The 24,640-nt window shown below is 43.3% G+C and overlaps 1 protein-coding gene across 1 annotated transcript in view; it reads left to right on the top strand.

The window, feature by feature from the left end:
- The window catches only part of LOC115468148 (cilia- and flagella-associated protein 69-like), a 640,933-nt gene that overhangs the window by 169,089 nt on the left and 447,204 nt on the right, over nucleotides 1-24,640 (top strand). Inside the window, 2 exon segments of the mRNA XM_030199696.1 lie at nucleotides 8,226-8,291; nucleotides 18,335-18,444. Coding sequence (XP_030055556.1) covers nucleotides 8,226-8,291; nucleotides 18,335-18,444 — 176 coding nt within the window.

Genomic DNA, 24,640 nt, shown 5'->3' on the forward strand with positions numbered 1-24,640 from the left:
GGAGAAGTGGGGGTGGGATAGCCTCACTTTTTTTTTTTAGTTACATTTGTACCCTGTGCTTTCCCACTCATAGCAGGCTCAATGCGGCTTACGTATACAGGTACTTATTTGTACCTGGGGCAATGGAGGGTTAAGTGACTTGCCCAGAGTCACAAGGAGCTGTGCCTGAAGTGGGAATCGAACTCAATTCCTCAGTTCCCCAGGACCAGAGTCCACCACCCTAACCACTAGGCCACTCCTCCTCCACTGCCTCACTTCTGGTAGGACTTTCATTGGATGCTAAAAGGAACCTTGATCTGAGATGGGACAGAGTTGATACAGACTGAGATAAACTGATCCTGACTTTGGCATGCCTTGAAATCATTGGGAAAGAATGTTTGAAGCTATTCCATTATAATCTGATGCCATGAAACTATACAGACCAAGTTGACTGTTTATGAAATTGTTCATTAAAGTTGATGTTCAGTAAAGCAAGTTGAAGCAAACACCTGAGCCTGCTGGTTCTAATTTGGGTGAAAGTGAACCGGAGAGTTCCTGAAAACAGAATACTACACAGGCTACTGGGATATAACCTGGCCCCGGCTTGCGCCCAGCTCATTTAGAACTAATATTTGTACATCCTGGTCACAGGGTGCCTGACCCAAAGAGCTTAGCCGATTCTTGTGAGCACAGTGACTGGGCCCAGGGTTACAAAACTGGAGCCCAAATGGAGTAAGTCTGTTGGAGAGACTGATAACTCAAAGACCGTAGTCCTAGTTTGATTGGAGAAATTGTGCTGCCAAGTACAAGACTGGACAGTGGAAAAGAAATCTGGAACCGACCCAGTGGCGCCAAGAGAGATCTAGAAAATCACATCTGGCTGAGTAGAGAGAATGTGAGTGTACATTGGAAAAAAAACGTGAGTACCTGAGACTGTGTTCGGAAGAAACTGCATAGTAAATATGGCCACCAATCCAACTGAGGGGAGACTTGATACAGCTCTATAAAATAATGAGTGGAGTGGAACGGGTAGACATGAATTGCTTGTTTACTCTTTCCAAAAATACTAGGACTAGGGGGCTCGCAATGAAGCTACAAAGTAGTAAGTTTTTAAAAAATGGAGAAAATGTTTCTTCACTCAATGTGTAATTAAACTTTGGAATGCGTTGCCAGAGAATGTGGTAAAAGCAATTAGCTTAGCAGGGTTTTAAACAAAAGTCTATAAGCCATTGTTAAGATGGACTTGGGGAAAATCCGCTGCTTATTTTTGGAATAAGTAGCATAAAATATATTGTACTGTTTTGGAATCTTTCCAGGTACTTGTAACCTGGATTCTCCGAGGACAAGCAGGCTTATAATTCTCATAAGTGGGTGATGCTGACCCGTATCATTCGGTCCGGAATTTACCAAAGTCTAACGAGAGCTTTGTGGAGTGTGAGACATTCTCCACTCCACATGCGCAAGTACCTTCCCGCCCGCTGTGAGAACGTGGTCTCCTCAGTTCTTTCTCTACTGTGGTGAGGAGAGGGTGTGTTTTTGTTCCCATCTCCTCACATCACTCAGTCCTAGAGAGCTTTTTTGTGCCTTTCAGCCATTTTTTTGTTTATTTTTTGTTCTTGATTGTGTTCCTCTTGAGGAACTCCTGTCCTTTTATTTTTCTCTTTAAATTTTAGTGATTTTGCCCAGTTTTAAGTTTCCTTTTATTTTCCATCGTCATCAGTCTGCTTTTAGGCCTTGACTTCGGCCAGTAACTTTCCCTTTCGTTTTTGCCGTGCCTTGCACCTTTTTCAGACACCATCGCTTCATTTAATTTAGCCAAGGAAGTTTTCCCTTCTATGTCCACGAAGGTTCCCAGTGAGTTCAAGTGCTGTACCCGGTGCAATCTCTGGGAAAGATGCCTATTCTTGGTGTCTACAGTGTCTTGGGCGTAACCATATCCCCACTAACTATGTTCTTTGTCTTTGCATGAAGAAGAGAATCCAGTTTTCCAGAGAGGCTCAGTGAGAGAGGATTTTTGGAGCCAAGTCATGTTCCTCAACGTTGGCATCGGCATTGAGGTCGGCGGTGGCATCGACGTACAGCATCACACCGGCATCAGGAGTATCAGTAAGCATAGCTGCTGTTAGATCCTTAGACACCGGTAGCAGTGAAGCATATAGTTAGTCTCTACATGCATTGAGGCCTCCTGCTGTGCAGGACCCCCGGGACCGTCTATCGTCGGACCTGACCCCAAGGCGATGTGTGGATTCGACGTCGTCCTTGTCGGCGCCGAGGAGCCCCGATGACATGCTTTGGGCGAAGGCCAAGAAGCATCATCATTGGTCGCTCTTGACTCATGTTGCCAGGATTTCCGGGGCATCAAGGGATTCGGCCTTCTGGAGGACAGCTCCCCCTCCTTACAGGAGGTGCCAATGCGTCGGGCTCCCAGGAGCCAAGACCCTGCTCCTGTATCGACCCTGGCAGTTCTGCAACCAGCACCTGAGCCGGCACCCTAGCTTTTCCTGGTGTTGTACATCAATGAGCACAGCTTCCTGAGCTGCTGGATGGCCTCATGCGACGGTGTGCATCGCAATCGGGGTTGCTTGTGCCTACCCTGCCTCCCATTGTGGTCCTGCTTGGCCCTCAGCCTGCTGTACTGCCTTCGACACAGATGCCACATCTGGAGTGGACTAAAGCCCATAGACACTCCACCCAGCTTTTTGTTTCTTTTGACCCAAAGAGGATGGAGGTAGCCATCAGCAAACACCCAATTTCCAATTGGCTAGCAGATTGAGTCTCCTTTACTTATACCCAAGCTGGGCTGACTCTAGAGGGTCATGTCAAGGCTCATAATATCAGAGCCATGACTACGTTGGTGGCCGACTTGAAGTCAGCTTTGATAGAAAAGCTGTGACATGAGCATCTGTCCAGTGCCAGGGGCATAGCCAGACCTTACATTTTGGTTTGTTGGGGTTTTTTTTTTTTGGGGGGGGTGGGGGGGGGGTGGGGATCATTAGGCATATAGGTGTGAAACGTACTTGGTATACTCCCAAATAAGGCCTTAAAGTGCACTTGATAATGGTTTTCTAAGTAAACAGTCTGTTCTACATCAACATAAACTACATGCACACTTATGGAAACCTTGGAAACGCTGACATTTTTAAATGAATTTGTATTATCCCATAACTTAAAGTTTATCATTATAGTAGACTTAAGTCTGGTCAACCTCTCAACATACATCACAGTTTCCTGGAAAATAATTACTGCAAATATAAACTTCCTTATTAAGCTGTATTAATAAAATAAGTCATCTTGTCTGCTGTCTCTCCCTGGAGTTCCTGACAGTGTTACTTCCACCCCCTTCTCCCTTACATGAGAAATTGTGATATTGAATAAATAAGTATATGTTTGTTTTCCTAGGTTATATACCCAAAGGTTATATATTCCTTTCAAGAAAGCCAGTTAGTCGTTTAACTTATTATTGTAACCATAGAGGCATGGTATGGTCGCATTTTTAAGAAAGTAATACTAGAGCCCAACTAAGGAACAGTTTATTTTGAATTAGTCTTCATGTGGCTTACATTTGAAAATACAGTAAAACAGAATAATAGAATCCTAGACAGCAGATGTACAGATCAGTAGGACCCAAAGCAGTCCAAAACAAGTAAAGTCAGAAACAACACAGTTTATACTTAATTGTTCAACGACCCTTAGGATTCACCTTTGGATTTAAAAAGCAAAACCATGGGCATGTAAGGACTGGCTAAACGAATTAAAACAAAGTTTAAAACAAATGCCCTTAATATATAATACTTGGTAGCAATAATGAAACAGTGATGGAAATTTCACATAGCAAGCAGCCTGAGCCAACAGGTTTAATTTCCATTGAACATAATTTTGTATGAACTTTGTGGCCAGTAGTGTTCTGAACTGGCCAATGTTGGCACATTTAGACTGACTCTGGACAGTTATGCATGAAGGAAACCCTTCCCTCATTATTCAGTACCTTCTCTGTGAAATAGTAGTAGTAAAAAAAGGCAAGTGCATTTTTAAAATATACCACTGCAATCCGCAAAACAAAAGGAGCAAGTTTCCACATGCCGTCTTTTTCTTTTGATTTAGGCACAGGAAAAAAAGATGTTAAGTGCTCCCAGGTCTCAACATAATTAATGATTTTTTTAAAACTGTACTTATAAATAGTAAGCCTGATTGTTAAGCACCTGATACTCATAATAATGTCTGTTTTGGTGGCCTTTTACAATGTGGAAACATCAGAATACAGTGAGTCCCTATAACCAGCCCCTCCAAATGACACAATGATTACAATTTAGAACTAATTACTACTCTAACTGATGAAACCAATACTTCCTCTCTGTACATTTCTATGCTGCACAAGCCGGCATGTTGAAAAATATATGCGAGATCAAATAAAAATGCCACCAACAATAAAGAACAACAATGTGGATAGAGATGCTCATAGATTTGCTTGCTTTGTTTGGATAAAGGGGATGACGGGTGCATGGAGGAGAGGGAAAGGGAGATTACCTCATGGGCTTCATCCATCTCAATCTAACCACCTTGGTCAGCTCTCTCCTACTCACTATCTTAGTTCCGGCTCCCAGCACCTCTGCCTTCTTACCGCCGGCAGTGTTAGTGAGGTAAGCACACTGCCTTTGGTGGCCCCAGAAGCTCTCCTGTTGCAGCATCCTGCCTATGTGGTTCAGGAAATTGCACCAGAGGGAAAGGTTCGGGGCCACTGAAGGCAGCATGCTTACTTCACTGACGATGCAGGTGGCACGTAAAATTGAAGAAGGCAGCACTGCAGGGAGCCGAAAGTTAGTAGGAGAGAGCTTACCAAGGCTGTTAAATTGAGAACAGGAGACGGCATGACGGCTGAAGCAGGGAGCGGGAGGGCAGCCAGTAGTGCCCAAAACCCAGCACTTGACTGGCCATCAGGTTTGGAGGGGCCCAAGGCTGGATTTGTTGGGCCTGGACCTCCAAGGCCCCCCGTAGCTATGCCACTGCTATCCACATTTTCACATCTCATTACTGCCTTGAGCAGGATACCCAACGTGGTAGCCGGTTCAGGCATTCAGTCTTGAAGAATTTGTTCAGTGTCTAGAATTCATCTTCACCCCCTAGCCCCAGTTTTGTTTAGTTCCAGGCTGCACCTTCACAGCTAGTATGTGCATATTTTCAGGTTAATTGATTTTCAGGCCTTTTAGGTATATTAAAAGCAGGAAGCCGGCAAAAAAATCGGTTGGACTATAGATGACCGAGGAGTAAAAGGGGCGATCAGGGAAGACAAAGCCGTAACAGAGAGATTAAATGAATTCTTTGCTTCGGTCTTCACCGAGGAAGATTTGGGTGGGATACCGAGCGTGGTACCGGAAGATTGGAGGGTGGCCAATGTAACGCCGATTTTTAAAAAATGTTCCAGAGGAGATCCGGGAAATTATAGACCGGTGAGTCTGACGTCGGTGCCGAGCAAAATGGTAGAGGCTATTATTAAGAACAAAATTACAGAGCATATTCAAAAGCATGGATTAATGAGACAAAGTCAACATGGATTTAGTGAAGGGAAATCTTGCCTCACCAATCTACTACATTTCTTTAAAGGGATGAACAAACGTGGATAAAGGGGAGCCGGTTGATATTGTGTATCTGGATTTTCAGAAGGCGTTTGACAAAGTACCTCATGAAAGACTCCAGAGGAAATTGGAGAGTCATGGGATAGGAGGTAGTGTTCTATTGTGGATTAAAAACTGGTTAAAAGATAGAAAACAGAGAGTAGGGTTAAATGGTCAGTGTTCTCAATGGAGAAGAGTAGTTAGTGGGGTTCACCAGGGCTCTGAGCTGGGACCGCTGCTTTTTAACATATTTATAAATGACCTAGAGATGGGAGTAACTAGTGAGGTAATTAAATTTGCTGATGACACAAAGTTATTCAAAGTCATTAAATCGCGGGAGAATTGTGAAAAATTACAAGCGGACCTTACGAGACTGGGAGATTGGGTTTCTAAATGGCAGATGACGTTTAATGTGAGCAAGTGCAAAGTGATGCATGTGGGAAAGAGGAACCCGAATTATAGCTATGTCATTCAAGGTTTCATGTTAGGAGTCACAGCCCAAGAAAGGGATCTAGGTGTCATCGTTGATGATATGTTGAAACCTTCTGCTCAGTGTGCTGCTGTGGCTAGGAAAGCAAATAGAATGTTAGGTATTATTAGGAAAAGAATGGAAAACAAAAATGAGGTTGTTATAATGCCTTTGTATTGCTCCATGGTACGACCGCACCTCAAATATTGTGTTCAAGTCTGGTCGTCGCATCTCAAAAAAGATATAGTGGAATTAGAAAAGGTGCAGAGAAGGGCGACGAAAATGATAAAGGGGATGGGACGACTTCCCTATGAGGAAAGGCTAAAGTGGCTAGGGCTCTTCAGCTTGGAGAAAAGGCGGCTGAAGGAAGATATGATAGAGATCTATAAAATAATGAGTGGAGTTGAACGGGTAGATGTGAAGCGTCTGTTCACGCTTTCCAAAAATACTAGGACTAGGGGGCATGCGATGAAGCTACAATGTAGTAAATTTAAAACAAATCGGAGAAACTTTTTCTTCACTCAACGTGTAATTAAACTCTGGAATTCGTTGCCAGAGAATGTGGTAAAGGCAGTTAGCTTAGCGGAGTTTAAAAAAAGGTTTGGACGGCTTCCTAAAGGAAAAGTCCATAGACCGTTATTAAATAGACTTGGGGAAAATCTACTATTTCTGGGATAAGCAGTATAAAATGTTTTGTACATTTTTGGGATCTTGCCAGGTATTTGTGACCTGGATTGGCTAGTGTTGGAAACAGGATGCTGGGCTCGATGGACCTTTGGTCTTTCCCAGTATGGCAATACTTATGTACTTATACTTATGACTTTTCAAGCCCCTATTCTCTTACTAATGTTGTTTCTGGTTAACCTGGTAGTTAGGGATTCCCAGCTGTGAGAATGCAAAGGTCTGCTTGTCCTCAGAGAAAGCAAAGTTACTCATTTGTAGCAGCTGTTTTCCGGAGGACAGCAGGCCAAGCATTCTTGCATATTCTCCCACCTCCCTTTGGAGTTGCATTCTTTAGCTATCGCATATGACTGAGGGACCCAGACTTGCATGGCGGCAGGAAAGCACAGTGCATATGCGGTGGGATGCTGCTAGTAAATTCTTGATTCTTGCTAGTCATTATCCACACTGGGCTTCATCACATGACATCACCCAGCTGTGAGAATTCCTCCTACAGTTGAGTATTATGCAGAGAACTTTGAAGGAAAGAAGAATGCTTCTCTTTGCATCCAAAATTGTAAAAAATTGATCACAAATGTCTATAAAGCACTCATATTGCTCTAAGATATACGCTCATATTGAAGCTTGGAATCTCTTTCGGACAAAAAGATTGAGGGAACTTGTGAGGTGGCAGATGCACCGGAGCTGCCTGAAAAGCTGAGAAACATCTAGAAGCTCTGAATGAGCTTTAACTCCTTGGTTCCGCTGGATGATGTCATATACTTGTTTGTCATATTTATCCTGTTATCTACAGAAATTCTCCATTACATCAAAGTAAATCTGGTATGTGAGATCTGGTGAGTGGGCCATATTTATTATATTTTTGTTTTTGTTGTAATAGATTGCAACTGAATATGACTTTAAATCTCTATGAACCTGCGTATAGTAGCAACTCATCAAACATATAAACAGCGAGTGACCGTACTCACTCACAAATGCGCAGTAGAGACTTCCCTCTCTGCCCCGCCCCTGCTTCAATACGTGATGATGGGGGCGGGACAGAGAGGGAAGTCTCTACTGGCATGCTGCAGACGTCGGAACCGCTCCCCCTCCCCCTCCCCGGAGTCGCCGCCGCCCCTCCATCTGGCCCGAGGTGAGCACTGTGAACTTACATCACCACGCAGCAGCAGGCACATCAGCAAAGCTGCCATCGGGCTTCCTTCTCTGCCTTTGTCCCGCCCTCGCCGACGTTACATCACACAAGGGCGGGACACAGGCAGAGAAGGAAGCCCGCCCCGACGGCAGCTTTGCTTATGTGCCTGCTGCTGCGTGCTGATTTAAGTTTACAGTGCTGCTCGGGCCAGGTGGAGGGGCGGCGGCGACTCCGGGGGGGGGGGGCTCGGACCCCCCCCCCCCCATTCCAAAAGCAGCCCATTTTCACGGGCTCAACGGCTAGTAAATATAAATTATAAATATTGAGTAACATAAATGTTTTAATTTTCTTACAGGGACATTTGAATGATAAGCTGATGAGCGCTGTCAAGAAGGTGATAAAGCATCTTCAGAAGGGTATTGTATCCTTTTTATGAATCAAGGGACTTAGTTTTGATGTAAATTTAACATGGGTGGTTTGGCACATTTTTTCCTAAGTTTCTTCCTAAGGTAGTGTCGGATGTCCATTTTAAAGAGTCTGTTGTGCTGTCACATTTTTTTACACAGATGTCACACTGACAAAGGTGAAAACACACCGCACATATTGGATTACCAGAGAGCCTTGGCCTTCTGTTTGGAGCAGATAAAGCCCTTAGAAATTCCACCAAATTTTTGTTTTGTTTTGACCCAAATAGGGTAGGGCCTGCCATCAACAAATGCACACTGCCCAATTGGCAACCAGACTGCATTTCCTTCTCTTATGCACAGGCAGGTTTGACTCTTAAGGATCATGTTACAGCTCATAGTGTCAAAGCTATGGTGACATGAGTCACCCACTTGATCAGCCTCAATGGAGGAAAATGCAGATCTGTGGTATGGACACCTGTTGATAAATTCACAGCCCACTATTATTTGGAAAGGACTCCTGATGCAACAATATGTTTGGTCAGTCAGTCCTCCAGAATCTGGGGATTAGAACCTATCTCCATCCCCTCATATATAGGAGGATAGTTTCCACCAAAATGTATTGGTGTCCGCCTGTTCCAGTGCCTTATTATTTTCCTTTTTGTTTGTTTTTTTCTGTTGAAGTCAATCAGTAGCTAGGGCATCTCATGCCGTGAGTCTTGCTATTCTGCTTGTACTCCGGGGAAAAAAACAAGTTACTTATCTGTAGCAGGTGTTCTGTATGGTAGCAGGATACAAGTCCTCACATACCCACCCAGTTCCCAAGGAGTTGCATCCTGCTCAAGCTGATTAAGTAGACTGATGTGGTTCTGTATGGCAGCAGCAAGCAGGAAGTGCTGTGCATATATAGAGAAGTGACCCAAAAGCTTGTAGTATATACCATACCAAACTGGAGAAGCTTTCCCTTGCAGGTTCTATTGATGTCACCCATTCTGTGAGGACTTGTATCCTGCTATCCACGGAAAACACCTAGTACTTGGTTTTCTTCTCATGTTGATAGTCATTCTCCAACAATACCCCCATAGACTGGGAGTAAGCACTTGGGAAACAGAATATTAAAACACTCTTCAGGATTCCTTTCCATCTAAAGAGTGCTTTCAAACTTTGTTTTATTGTTACTATGTTATCAGTGTCTGTGAGGACTTGTATCCTGTTACCCACGGAAAACACCTGGTACTTCATTTTCTCCTCATGTTAATAGTCATTCTCCAACAATACTCCCATGGACTGGGAGTAAGCATTTGGGAAACTTTTATTGTTACTATGTTATCAGTGTTATACAATCATGTAACTAAAGCCACTACAAATACAAAAAAATATATATCTGTACAGTTTCATAAACAGCTTTCATAGATTTGACAGATCCATTTTTTTATTTATTTCACATAAGATCAGGCACTTCAGAAAGCAGAAGCATTAAATAAGAGACAGTTTCCAGAAATTCAGTGAGTTAATGTGACATCAAGTGGGCATAAAAAGCATGTATTACCTAGTATTGCTGATAAGTGCTTCTATGAGCATAATTCATAAATCAAGATCATATTAGACTGAAAGAATCTAATCTTTGACCGAGACAGTGAGATGTTCCTTTTCCAGTATATATCCAGCAGTCCCACTAAATATGTTTAAATGTGCCTTTCCATTATGTAGCTTCCCATTATTCTAGAACCTGTGGGATAGTTGTGTCCATCAACCAGCAGATGGAGATAGAGAACTGAAAACTGAGCTGAGACATATCTTTCTTGGCATCTAGTCCATCTTCTCAATATTTTCTATTTCCAGCAGGTGGATGTTGACATACTTTTAAGCCTCTGGTTCTGAGTGATTTGCTCCTAGTCCAGTTGATCAACTGGTTCACCCTTTCCTTTCTGAGCACACTACCAGAACCCTCATCCACACTCTTATCACCTCTCGCTTAGACTATTGCAACTTGCTTCTCACAGGTCTCCCACTTAGCCATCTCTCTCCTCTTCAGTCTGTTCAAAATTCTGCTGCATGACTAATATTCCGCCAGTGTCGTTATGCTCATATTAGCCCTCTCCTCAAGTCACTTCACTGGCTTCCTATCCATTTCCGCATACAATTCAAACTCCTCTTATTGACCTACTAGTAAAAAAGGCCCGTTTCTGACACAAGTGAAACGGGCGCTAGCAAGGTTTTCCTCAGAGTGTGTATGTTTGAGAGAGTGTATGTGACAGTGACTGTGTGTGAGAGAGAGAGCGAATGTGCGAGTGTGTGTGTGTGTGTGTGTGTGTGAGAGAAAGAGTGAGTCTGGGTGCGAGTGTGTCTGTGAGAGAGAGAGTGTGTGTGCAAGTGCATATGTGAGACAGTGTGCGAGAGAGAGAGTGTGTGTGTGTGTGAGACACAGACTCTCTGTGAGACTGAGTGTATGAGACCAAGAGACTGTGTGAGTGACTGTGTGACACATAGAGTGACTGTGATACAGTGTCAGACATAGACTGTGTGAGAGACAGTGTGTGAGAGTGAGAGAGAGTGTGTGTGTGACAGAGATACCTCCCCTTCTCTCTGGTGTCAGGCCCCCCCTCCCTCCCTCTCTCTGGTGTCAGGCCCCCCCTTCTCTCTCTCTGGTGTCTGAGCGTTACTGTGCAGCTCTGGCTGTGCTTCAAGGAACTGACCAATCCTATTTAATAGAATGCACCTCCAACATTCTGAAGCCAAGAAACCTCGTGTGGTTGGTCACTTCTGCTTGTGACGAACACGGAAGTACGTGATGTCAATTCAGGAGATGGATACAGAGAGCAGGAATGCCTATCTCAGCCACTTCACTTTTAGAACGTTGGGAAAGTGAGGCTTCATTAGAACATTGGAGGTGCGTTTTATATAGAGAGATAAGTGCATTCACTCTGCAGTTCCTCAGTACATCTCCACTCTCATCTCTCCCTACATTCCTCCCCGGGAACTCCGTTCACTGGGTAAATCTCTCTTATCTGCACCCTTCTCCTCCACTGCTAACTCCAGATTCCGTTCCTTTTATCTTGCTGCACCATATGCCTGGAATAGACTTCCTGAGCCGGTACGTCAAGCTCCATCTCTGGCCGTCTTCAAATCTAAGCTAAAAGCCCACCTTTTTGATGCAGCTTTTAACTCCTAACCCTTATTCACTTGTTCAGAACCCTTATTTTATCATTCTCACTTTAATATTCCCTTATCTCTTGTTTGTATGTCCTAATTAGATTGTAAGCTTTGTTGAGCAGGGGCTGTCTCTTCATGTTCAAGTGTACAGCGCTGCATATGTCTAGTAGCGCTTTAGAAATGATAAGTAGCAGTAGTAGTAGTAGGTTCCCAGTTGAGCTTTGCGGGTGGCTTGAGTTTGTAGAGTCATATCTGGAGGTCTTCAGATCTCTGACTGTGGTGCTCCACAAATTTACCTCTTCCCTCCCTTCACCTCTCCCTTGTTTCTGTGGAGCTTTCCTTTCCAGCACAACAACTTTAGGAAGGAAAAAAAAAGAGAAAAGAAGGAAAGAGGTTTACTGCAGAGCATGGGACAGAGTATCAGTCCTGATTTTGTCTCATCTGGGGTAAGACTTGTGGAGACTGTGAGGTTGGGGGGAGCAGCTGACAGTGGTAAGTCCAACTAAAGTTTGACTTGGAACCATTTGTAGGCCTGTAAGTTCTACTTGGTGTGTGTGGGGGGGGGGGGGGGGGGGGGATATCGCTGCTTGGAACCACGTGGTGTGAAACTTGTGACAGGATGAATGGCAACTGTTGCAGAGGCATTTCAGTGGTGTTTCTGCTGTGGGACCCTCTGGCTGGTTTTGGGGCGCTGCAGTGCGTGCAAGCTGGAAATCCCACAGGATGTGAAGGAAATAGTCGTTGTCACAGCATCGAACTTGGCACAGCATCCGAATATGCTGGGTACTTCAGGATCTCCAGCAGGGCTGGTGCACAGTTTGATGTAGAATATGGGGATGTGGGAATGTGGGAATGGGTGCCATTTTGTCAGGGTTGACTGGCAGTGAGGAACAGCCTCTGTCTGGTCACATGTGGAGCACAGCTGCCATTTTACAACCTAAGGGCCCAACAGAGTTTTTCAGGTGCATCGGGATCTTTGTTTTCTCTGGAGTTGATGCTGCTCTTACACCAGGCCTATTGACTGAAGCAGGGACAGTCAGAGTTAATGCAGGTTGCTTCAGTTTTTTGCCCCACTGCCCCTCCGGCTCCTAAGAGATCTCATTTAGATCTCCAGGAGTGGGCAGATGAAGCTGTCTGTTTCTCCTCTTCTATTCAGAGGAACCATTGATAAAGGAGCCATTAGAGAAAGGAGAGCTCCCTCCTGAGGAGGGCGATGATCTGAAAGTACTGAGGTTGTTTCATAAAGAGGAGCTCAGTATTCTTATTTGAGAGGCACTGGCGGTGCTTTCCATTGAGGAGTCTTCTGCTCAGGAGGTTAGAGGTCCTTCTAAGGCCTTCCTGATGTATTCTGACATTCAAGACCTGATTATAGTAGAATGGGTTTCACCGGATGCGGGGCTGAGAGTAGGAAGAGCCAAGGCTTTCCTCTACCTGTTGGTTCCAGAGGAAGAAGAAAAATGACAAAAAAGAAGACCTCCTTGTCAGTAGAAGGGGGCATTGCCCTAAAAGACCTACAGAATAGGAAGATAGAAGGCTTGCTGAAATAAGCTTTTGAAGTGCCCTCTTTGGGCCTTCAGGTGACAGTGTACAGCTCGTTTGTAGCAATAGCAAGCCCGAAGTGACATCGGCAAGACATGAGTGGTGCCATAAGACCCAACTTGAAGTGGGGTTGGCCTACTTGGCGGATTTTATTTATGACATGTTATGGGTTATGGCCTGCAGTATGTCTTTGTCACTGTCGACAGCTCTGCTTGCAGCATTGGGTGCAGCGTCAAACTTATGTCTAGTTAAACTGCCCTTTTAAGGCAAGTGACTATTTGGAGAACATCTCAGAATCTTGGTGAAAGAACTGGGGGGAAACTAAGCCACAGTGGTTGCCAGAGGATAAGCCGAGAGCCTCTGGTCATAAGCCTTCAAGGGGCTCTCAATCTCGATTTCGAGACAGCAGATGGTACAGACCTGGTTGTCAGCAATATGCCAGAAGTCCCACTTTCAGGCATGCCAATATTCCTTTTGTGGAACAAGAAGTCCTCCTCTCAGTCAGCTAGAGTGTCCAATACCTCCTGAGCTTCACAATGAAGTGAGGCTGGTCCATTCTTCTCTTCCTCTGGTGGGAGGACGTCTTCAGGAGTTTCGGGAGGAGTGGGCCAATATCACGTCAGACCAGTGGGTTCTGGATATTCATACTTGGAGTTCTTCTGCCCAGTCGTTCCTCTTCTTCTTGTCCTTCTTCTTGTCCTTGTCGAAATGGAACCAAGGCAGCCAAGATTCATGCCACTGTTGATACCTTGCTGGTGCTCCAGGCCATTGTTCCAGTTTCCCATGCTGAACAGGGACAAGGCAAATACTCCGTCTACTTCATTGTCCCAAGGAAGGAAAGCACTTTTAGTTTAGCTAGCTCCTCACAAACACAGTTCTCAGTGAACGGGTCTTGGTCTACCATACATCCATCCCCTTTAGCATTTGTTTTCTGCACTCCTACCCCATTTGCCTCTTCACTTTCCTGACAGCTTTTCCAGCTTCTCTTTGCTTATCCAGGTATTCACGCCTGTCTTCATCTTTCTGAGTCGTATTATAACGTGTGATGGCTAACCTCCTTTCCCTTATCAGCTATTACATTCAAGAACCAGAGCGTCCTTCTGTTCCTCTTACTTTTATGTAATTTTCTAACATATAGGTTAGTTGTCTTTAATATAGCTCCTTTCAGTCTTGTCCATTGCTGTTCTGCTTCCTTCAGCTGTTCTCGTCATACTGACTCTTCCTTGAGAAATTCTTCCATCTCAGCAAAGTTAGTTCTTTTGAAATCCAGGACCTTCAATCTCAAATGAGCCTTCTCTCCTGTCTAAATATTGAACCACACCATCGGTGATCACTAGATGCCAAATGGTCTCTCACCTTGATGTCAGAAACATTCTCTCTGTCTACAAGCACCAGGTCCAGAATAGCTCCATCCCATGTCGGTTCCGTTACCTACTGCTGAAACAATTCTTCCTGTAGGGAATTCAAGATCTCTTTGCTTCTAGACAACCCCGCAGCAGGGACGCCCCAGTCGTGCTCTGACATATTAAAATAACCTATCAGTAGTACTTCTCCTTTCCTAGCTATCTTGTGGATGTCTTCAATTAAGTTTCTGTTGATTTCCTCTGACTGTGAGGGTGACCTGTATATTACTCTGATATAGGTACTTTTTCATTTCCTTCTTTCCAGTTTAACCCACAGCGCTTCTTCCGTACCCCACATGTCCTGCAGTTCTGTCACTTTAATATCATTCTTAGCATATAATGCCACTTCTCCACCTTTTTTTCTACTCTGTCCTTCCTGAATAGATTATACCCAGACACAATATCCTAGTCATGGTTCTCCATGAACCATGTCTCTGTGACCGCCACTAAATCCAAGTCTGCTTCTATCGTAGCCTCTAGATCTAGAAGTTTGTTTCCTATACTATGGGCAATTGTATACAAGGCTCTCTAGATCTTACTCTTTTTTTTCCCCTCTTCTGTAGGGGCATTTGATGACCTACCTTCCTTGGCTTTGTGGCCTTATTTACCCATCCCCATCAATTTTAGTTTAAAGCCCTCTTTAGTACTTTAGCTAGTCTGTTGCTGAAGACACTCTGTGCCTTCATTGATAGATGGACACCATCACCGCTCAGTAGCTCTTGAAAAATCATCCTATGGTCTAGGAAACCAAAGCAGTCTCGTCGGCACCATCCACGCAGCCATGCATTTATCTCTAGGATTCGAGCTTCTCTCATTTGACCTTTACCTTCGACAGGGAGGATAGATGAGAGCACCGCCTGTACACCTAGGTGCTTCACCATCTGATCCAAAGCCATGAAGTCTCGTATGATATGTTCAGTAGGATACTTAGCAGTATCATTTGTGCCAACATGGATGAGTAGGAGAGAGTGGTCAGTAGGCTTGATGAGTCTATGCAATCTTTCCACAACATCACGAATCTTGGCACCAGGAAGACGGCACACCTCCCTGGACAGCATGTCTGGTCGGCAGATGGGCGCCTCAGTACCCCTCAGAAGTGAATCTACAACCACCACTACCTTTTGCTTCTTTTTGGCCACTTGTCCAACAGTGTTGGCATTTTTTGTCGTTGTTTCCTCCTGTTTTTTTAGATGTTTCTATCTGTTCTGCCTTCAGAGCTGCAAACCGATTCTTTAGTTCAACAGAAGATGGAGTTGGACGGTTGATCTTGCAGGATCTGGTGACCTGCATCCAGCTGTGCTCTTCTCTCCCTTTTACTGGAAGTCCCAAACATTTTGACATGCATCTCTGTGACAAATTTCTGGCTGTCTAAGATGTTTCTTAGTCTTGCCACTTCTTCTCTTAGTTCTTGCACTTCTTTCATGAGGGATTCAATGTGCATACATTTATAACATGAAACCAGAATCTTGTCTTGATCCAAGCATTTGGTCTGGACATAGGCAGAAGCTGTAATGAAAGCAGTAGCTTTAGTGGCTCTTTGTTTCTTTACCATGGTTCCAAGTGTAGGGGCTGTTGTACTTGTGAAATTTAAAAAAAAATGACCTGTCAAAGTACCAATCCTATTTTTTCCTACACCTCTTCTGTGGGATTTAGGAAGCAGGTAGTTTTTGAGAACCTGGTCAGATTTACTCTGGGGGTGGAATTCAACGTACTTCCTTACCTATTTGGGATTCAGTGATTTAGCTTTTTCTTTCAGGGTATGGTATTTTTTTTTTTCTTCCCCTGATGCACTGTACTGCTAACCGTGCCAGAAGGTTGATGAACAAGTTTAAGGGAAAGAGAAAGTAAATTGTTATCCTTTTATTAGTGATATATAGAGAGTAACAACTAGTGGATATGTTAACAGAGATCCTTTTTATCTAAAGCAGGAAAGGCACCTGATACCAAGCGGAAGGCTGGGGATTTACTTGAATAATGAATGATTTACTTTTCAGAAACAGCTGTAATTGGCTTCACAACAAGAGGATTGGATTTTCATGACAACTACATTGCAGAAAATTTTGCTCTATTGAGAATTACATCATTATCACAGAGACACCTATACAATCTATCCAGTTGTTGGTTAAAGTCATAAATTACCCCCTGCTGGCTGTCCTTCACAAAAATCAACAGATGGATGTCAAGGGTGATCACATATTTCAATAAATATCATCAATAAAACATAGCCAAAAAAACAACCTACCCAAGAAGATCATACCCCAAGCATACCCAAACATGCAATTATCCTGCAATTTAAAATTCCTAAACCTCCTTTAAAAAATGTGTACACAGCCAGGTTTTTAATCTTTTTTGAAAAGTCAGATGGATCCCTCCAGCCAAATCAGCAAAGGCAAATTTCCAACAACTCAGAGCTGCCCCTCAAGAGTTCTATCTTGGATTCCAAGTAATTTGTATCCTAAAGCCATGGGAATTTTTAACTTACAAGTATTAGAGCAACACAATACCTGAGTCAAAGTATACATCTGAACATGAGAAGCAAGATACCCTGCACACATTCCATTCTTTATCTTAAGGACCAAGCATATTACTTTAAACTCAATTCTGGATAAAAATGGTAGCCAGTGCAGAGATTGTTAATATGGGGTAGCTTTATCTGATCACAGACAGCTCTGCCTAGGTCCTCATCCAAAGAGTTCTTAATGTTTGTGTATCTTTATAGACATATTTCTGAATCTTTCCTAAAGTTCTCGGTTTTCTTCGGGGCAAATCAGAATAATGATGTCCAGCTCATAACATCCAAAACAGATATCCATCAAACATGTATTTTCCAATAGGAAATACGTTGGAATTTCTTGTTCGAAAATACGTGAAATGGACATCTGTGTGCCGAGGACATCTAGCATGAAAAGCCATTTTGCCAACTGGAACATCCAATTTATGAATGAGAAAAGAGTAGGTACAAAGACATCTGTCTGGCAGAATTCTTAGAAGAATGACCACAGACTTTCCTGCAGAGCAGAGGGGCAACCCTCTAGGAACATTAAAAAAATACCTTCTGTATTTCAATTTATACCATTTCAGTAACCTTCAGGCTTGCAGGTATCTTATATATTTAGGTACAGGTTCTGGAGGGCTCACAATAAAACAAATATAAAAGAGTTAAGGTGGGATTTGAACCTGTGTCTCTTGGTTTAAAGTACAATGCACTCACCTCTATTTTAGTCCTAATATTTCCTTCCTGCTTTGCTAACAATGACCATAATACCTGAAGCTGCCATAGAGCGTGGTAGGTATCTCCTTTCAGTTTCACTTTCAGGGGAGAGGAAGGGGGAAAGCAACCACTGGGGGATTAAGGAGGTATCGTGCCTTAATCCCTCCAGTGGTCAGCTGCTCAGTCAGAGCACCTTTTTGTACCCTGAACATGATTGAAATAGGTCTAACTTAGGATGTCCTCCTTTTAAGGCTTGGACGTTTCTTCCTATTCGGTAATCATTGTTGGATGTTTTGATTTTGGGCCTTCTCTAGTCCTGCCCAAAACATGCCCACAACAAAACCTCACTTGCTATTTGGACATACTGCAATGTTGGACTTTTCAGCCTTTGCAAAATTGGGATTTGGATGTTTCAAGCACATGGATGTCCATTTAGGCATTTTGAGACATCCATATGCTTCAAAAACAAGGGGGTGGGGGGGAGTTATCAACATGGTCCACTGTTAAGACAGGTTATTTTAGCACAGGGTTTACTGTAGGACCCTGTGCTAAAATAGCACAACTTGTGGTAATATAACACGGTGGCCCACATTGATAATTTCCCCCTTAGTTCATTAGAGTGCATAGGGGTTAAATTACCACAGCTTGAAAGAAAATTTGGTGCTTCAAGGAATAGCTCTTCATATATAAGAATGATTTTTTTTCTCTGTAGTTAATAGCATCTTGTTTTTCTTAACTTCAAAACCATTTCAAGCTTCTAAAAGATTTAGTACAAGTATTTCAAATTCTAAATGAATGTGCAGAAAAATCTAAATACCATGAGGAGTTCATAGAGCCTACATGTGAAATTATTAAAATATGTGGGTAAGTAATTGGTTTGTTATTTCATGAGACATATATTTCATGTTTACAATACTGAGATAAAGTTTGTGAACCCATAGATAGGATAATCTGTATTTTAGGATAATTTATACTCGAAACATGATTCCTAATCTAAACCCTTACAAAAGAGAAAGATAATACCATTAAATTTAAAAAATACTGACAAAAAGATTTATTTTTATTATTCATCAATAAAGTTCAAAAATATTAATGTGTGAAAAAGTATGTAATACACCCATCTTTCAGGGGCCCCTTTACTAAGCCGTGTAGGCGCCTACGCATGCCCAATGTTTGCCAATTCGGAGTTACTTCCCGGCTACTGTGTGGCCAGTGCAAAAATTTCATTTTTTACACGTCTGCTACGCATGCTGGAAAATAATTTTTATTTGCTAGTGCACGGCGAAAATCAGGCTGTAACTCCAACTTGATGCGCGTAGGTGATTACCGCACGGTTAATGCGAGAGACCTTCTCGCTAAGTCAATGACCTGCGGTAAGGTCTGAGACCCAAAATGGACGCACTGCAATTTTTATTTTGCCGCATGTCCATTTTTGGCAAAAATGAAAAAAAGACATTTTTTGCAGGCATGCTGAAAAATGGATCTGCACGCGCCCAAAACCCATGCCTACACTACCGCAGGCCATTTTTCAGCACACCTTATTAAAAGGACTCCTCAGGGTGCCACCTCTTTGAGCAGCAGTAAGTTCAACTAAACATTTTCTGTAAATGTTGATCAGTCTCTTACTGCCTTGAGGAAGTTTGGACCAATCTTCCATACAGAGCTGTTTCTGTTTTGTGACCTTTGAGAACTTTCATGCATGAGCAGTTCACTTCAGGTGTTGTCAGACTAGCAAATTCATTGTGCTTAGAGGCTTAGGAGTTCACTTACTGTTTCACGTAGCGATTCTGAATTACTTATTGTTCCTACTTTGTACATTATTATGTATCAAGAAAGTTGTTTCTTATTCCATTAAACAAGTGGTATGGTAAGAATGTTAAAGGGATAGCTATGCTGGTATGGTGTACCACAATTGACAGAGCAGGTGGCAACTTATAGATTAACCCAGTGGTTCCCAAACCTGGTCCTGGAGGCACCCTAGCCAGTCAGGTTTTCAGGATATCCACAATGAATATTCATGAAAGAGATTTGCATGCAGGTGGAGGTAGAGAAAACTGAATTCTGCCAGTGACATCAACAGCATCATCTAGCTCAGTGATGGCGAACCTTTCAGAGACTGAGTGCCCAAACAGCAACCCCAAATCTAATTATTTATCGCAAAGTGCCAACAGGGCAATTTAACCTCCCTCCCTCCCAGTTCCAGGGTCCCCCCTCCCTCCCTTCGAGTTCCAGGCCCCCTCCCTCCAAATTTTAAAAGTCATCTATCTTACCTCGTCGGGGTTAGGGCGGCAGCAGCGGTAAAAAGCATGCAGTCTCGGCGCGGTGCTTAGTTCAGTTTTCCCTTTTTCCGCAAGAGCGGGACCAGAGCTGAGAGAGAGAGAGAAGGGAAAACTGAACTAAGCACCGAGTCGAGCCTGCATGCTGCCGCACTAACCCCGACAAGGTAAAACAGATTACTTTTAAAATTCGGAGGGCGGGGGCCTGGAACTCGAAGGGAGGAGGGAACGAACTTCTGGTGGGTGTACGAACTTCTGGTGGGTCTCTCCTCTGCTCAGACACAACTTTGAACTGCTAGTGCGATCGCACCAGCAGTTCATAGCGGCAGTACGACTCTGGCTGAGGTGACGGCACGCATGCCCTCTCTGGCACGCGTGCCATAGGTTTGCCATTCTAGCTCCTAATTTTTTGGTGTCACCTTCACTGTGTTTTGCTTGCTTGTTTCGTGCGAGGGACTTTGTTCTGTTTTTGTCGATCAAGATAATCTAGTAATCATTTGTGTGATAGAACAATGTACCTATTATAAAACAACAATTATAAAAAAAGTAATCATATTTAAAAAAAACACCTTAAAAACAAAACTGTCATAATCAGCACGTTGAATAACTCCACAAGAGATCTTTACAGTGCATCCGCTAAAAATACCAGAAATGTATAATGACTATCGTTTTTATCTTCTTCACTCATTTAAAATTATTGGCTTATAAACACATGCCATTAAAGGGTCATTGATTTGATATATTGCCTTTTTGTGGCATAACCAAAGCAGTTTACATTTATTACATGCAGGTACTTCCTTTGTCACTAGTGGGCTCACAGTCTAAGTTTTTTTTTTTTTTGTACCTGGGGCACTGGAGGGTTAAGTGACTCGCCCAGGGTTCCAAGGAGCTACAGTGAGAGCTGAACCCGGTTTCCCCATGATCTCAGCCCACTTTGCACTAACCAGTGGGATATTCCTTCATTCTTCTTCAACAAGGCCTACAATGAGAACCTACAGCCTCACTAAGTCACCTCACTAACCCACTCAATTATGAACTACCCTAATCACTCCCTTCCTTCTCGCTACACATTACTAACTGTATCTGATATCCTGAAATGACAATGCTAACAAATCTATGTAAGCCACATTGAGCCTGCAAATAGGTGGGGGAATGTGGGATACAAATGCAATAAATATATAAATATATAATATATATATTTATATCCCAATATTTTACAATTGATAAGAGTACCCTTAATACCACCAATAATATGATCTCACTTTTGACCAATCACCTTTTAGGTATTCTTGTGTCAGATAATGATTTGATTTTTAAGAGTTGATCTTGGTTACTCTCTCGTGTGACTTTCTTCCTAGGAGAAGGATTTCAATGAAAATGTGCATACCACCTGTCAAATTAATGAATGAGAACCGTGTTCTAAATTTGTAAATGTTTGTAGCTGGTAGAATTCGGAGATGCAGAAAACTAGAAGCTACATAATAGCCATTCATTAGGGGCTGTTGAATAAAATGTATTATATATTTAAAAAATGTGATAATCTAACTAGATGAGTGGGGATGTTAACTTTGGTTAATAAAGTGCAAATCTGTAATGCATTCAAATGAAAAACTTTCATACAATAAAATTGTTTCAAAAGAACATTAGTAGAGGAGTGTGGTAGAATGTATAACCTTTAATAAAACAGTGAAATATTATTTGAACAATATTTAGCATTTCTTTTCTTTCCTCCCTCCAATAGGGCAGTGACGCTACAATCGGCCTAACACAACAAGCATCACGGCTAGCTGGTGTAGGGCCTTATGCATCTACTCATGCTCAAGGCCTGCTAGCTTCAGCCTCCCCCTCCAAAACATGAAGTTTAGAGGGGGCAGAAGCTGACAGGCCTTTAGTATGTGTTGATAATCAAGACCCCACGCTGGCCGGAAAGAAACATCTTGCAGGGTGTAGGGAGTGGGAAACAAGGAGGAAGATGCTAGGAACCATGGGGGGGGGGGGGGGGGGGGAGAGATGCTGGACATTAGGAGGGAGGGAGGGAGGAAAGGAAAATGCTGGACACCACGGAGGGGTTCTGTGACATTTGTGAGCCCTTGTCCCAGAGGTGGTCATGTGAGAATCACTCAACCACCTCCGGGTAGACCGAGTCCCCTCAGAACTAAGAGTACTCCCAAAAACTGGACTGGACCACAAGTGAAGATGAACTGAGGCATCTTTATTAGTAGCAAAAAACACAAGGCTAAAAGGGTAACCATACAGTACAGAAAGGAAAACAGGCAGCCTAGGTATACAGTCAACCCTAGCTGAAATAAGGCAAACATAGAATACGGTAAAGCAGAACAGCCTAGCTGTATAGGGAAATCAAACATAAGCAGCCTAGCTGCGCATCTCAATACTAACAGAGCAATGCAAACATATGGCATACAATAAAACGCAGGAAACTAAGAAAAGGGCCTGCTCTAGTGGTACAAAGGCAAACAGGCAATGCTTAGCTGACAGAGGTAACACCACTAGTGGTTAAGAACCAAAGCAAAGGTAAAGGCTGTAGGCAAAGCTTTTGCCCCTCAGGATTACCAGGCTTGAAAACAGGCTTCACAGGCAAACAGCATAAGGAGAAAGCTGTAGACAAAGCTTTTACTCCTCAGGACTACCAGGCTTGAAAGCAGGCTTCACAGGCACACAGCATAAGGAGAAAGCTGTAGGCAAAGCTTTTACTCCCCAGGACTACCAGGCTTGAAAGCAGGCTTCACAGGCAAACAGCATAAGGAGAAAGCTGTAGGCAAAGCTTTTACTCCTCAGGACTACCAGGCTTGAAAGCAGGCTTCACAGGCTAACAGCATAAGGAGAAAGCTGTAGGCAAAGCTTTTACTCCCCAGGACTACCAGGCTTGAAAGCAGGCTTCACAGGCACACAGCATAAGGAGAAAGCTGTAGGCAAAGCTTTTACTTCTCAGGACTACCTGGCTGGGAGCAGACTTCCACTGGAACACAGCATAAGGAGAAAGCTGTAGGCAAAGCTTCAGGCCATGGCCTCACAAAGAAAGAGAAGTTAGAACTAGCAGAACCCAGGCAGGCCTGGGCCCCATCAAGGATAATTGCCAGAACACTGAGCACCAGGGTTGCCAGCTGGGAAAAATTTTCCCAGCCCGAAATGAGCCGTAAACCCGCCCAAAAACCGCCCGTAGCCAATCCCCGTCTTCCGCGTCACCAACCCCGCCCCTGCGTCACTAGCCCCGCCCCCTACGTCATCCCTGACGTCAATCCCGCCCCTGAAAGGCTTCTATTGGTCCAATTTGGACCAATAGAAGCCCCGGAAAAGCTTCTATTGGACCGAATTGGACCAATAGAAGCCCCGGAAAAAACCACCGAACTCGCACAGCGGCAACGGGAAAACCGCCCAAAAAACCGCATCCCACGGCCGGCGAAATTTTCCCCCCGCCGCTGGCGAAAGCCCGCCCAATTGGGCGGTAAAACCGCCCACCTGGCAAGAATGCTGAGCACATTCAGAAGCCAGCTTAAGAAGTGCTCAGTGCTGATGACATCACCATCTTGGCCTCCACCACTGTACAGTGACCCCACAGGTCACTGACTGGAACTGCAGGTAATTTTAGTAGATTTAGAAGGAGGAACAGGGCACAGACGAGCAAGGCACGGACGTCGCCAACAACTACGACCGTGACAGGTGAAGAGATTGAGAGGTAGGGAAGGAGAGAGATGTTGCATACCGTGACAGGGTGGACTATAGGATGATAGGGAAGGGGAAGATGCTAGGGTTGAGGGTGGAGCTGGGGGGCAGTGTGATAGTGGATGTCCCTCCCCGCAACAAAAGGCGTTTTACTGCCCCTGCAGAAAAAACTAAATTACAAATGATTCTAACAAACCTCTGAACCAGCATCCAAAAGAAAACTCCCACTTCTAACCAAAGCCACTTTGACAGAATATTCATAATGGTAGTATATCGTGTATTGTAATAATAAATACCTAAGGGGGAGGAAGTTATACTGATGGGGTATTTTACTGTTAGTACTGGTCTCATTGCATAACATGTAATCTGTGCTAAAAATAGCATGAGCTAGTGTTAAAATAGCACTTCTTAATAGAAGCCCATGTTGATTACTACACTCCTTAACCTGGCTCCTTGCATTCTTATATATCAATAGCTTGAAATTAAAAAGGTTCCCAAAAAAATAAATAATAAATGCCTTTAAAAAGACTAAAACGTTATGCCAGCCACAATATAAATGAGATTAAAGTTAAATAATAGCAAAAAACCTCTAATACTTGAGAAAGCAGCAACACATTATAGAGGCAGTTCTATAAGGGTACTAAAAGTTATGCGTCCAAAATCTAGGCACTGACGGGGAAATTCTATATATGGCACCTGGAAAATCCATATGGAAATCATTTTTGCCTAAGTGTAATCTATAAGATTTAGGTGCAGTATATAGAATACGCTTAGTTGATATCCCAGCGCCTAAAACTACACACATCCATTTACACCAACGAAAATGTGGCATAAATCCTTGCACATAAATTTGTGCAGACTGGGCCATATTATTTTATTTATTTATTAGGATTTATTCTATAACAACACGCGTAAATATGGGAATACCCACAAAATGCCCATTTTCCCACCCATAACCATACCCCTTTTTGTATGCGTGCATTAGAATTTAGGTGCAGTACGTTACAGTATAAGCTTAGTGAGTTATCTTTGTAAATTCTAATTATTGACAATTGATGCTAATTATTGCTTGTTAGGTGCTGTTAACACTGATTGGCATGTTA

Source organism: Microcaecilia unicolor, chromosome 1, assembly GCF_901765095.1.
Source record: "Microcaecilia unicolor chromosome 1, aMicUni1.1, whole genome shotgun sequence".
NCBI lineage: Eukaryota > Metazoa > Chordata > Amphibia > Gymnophiona > Siphonopidae > Microcaecilia > Microcaecilia unicolor.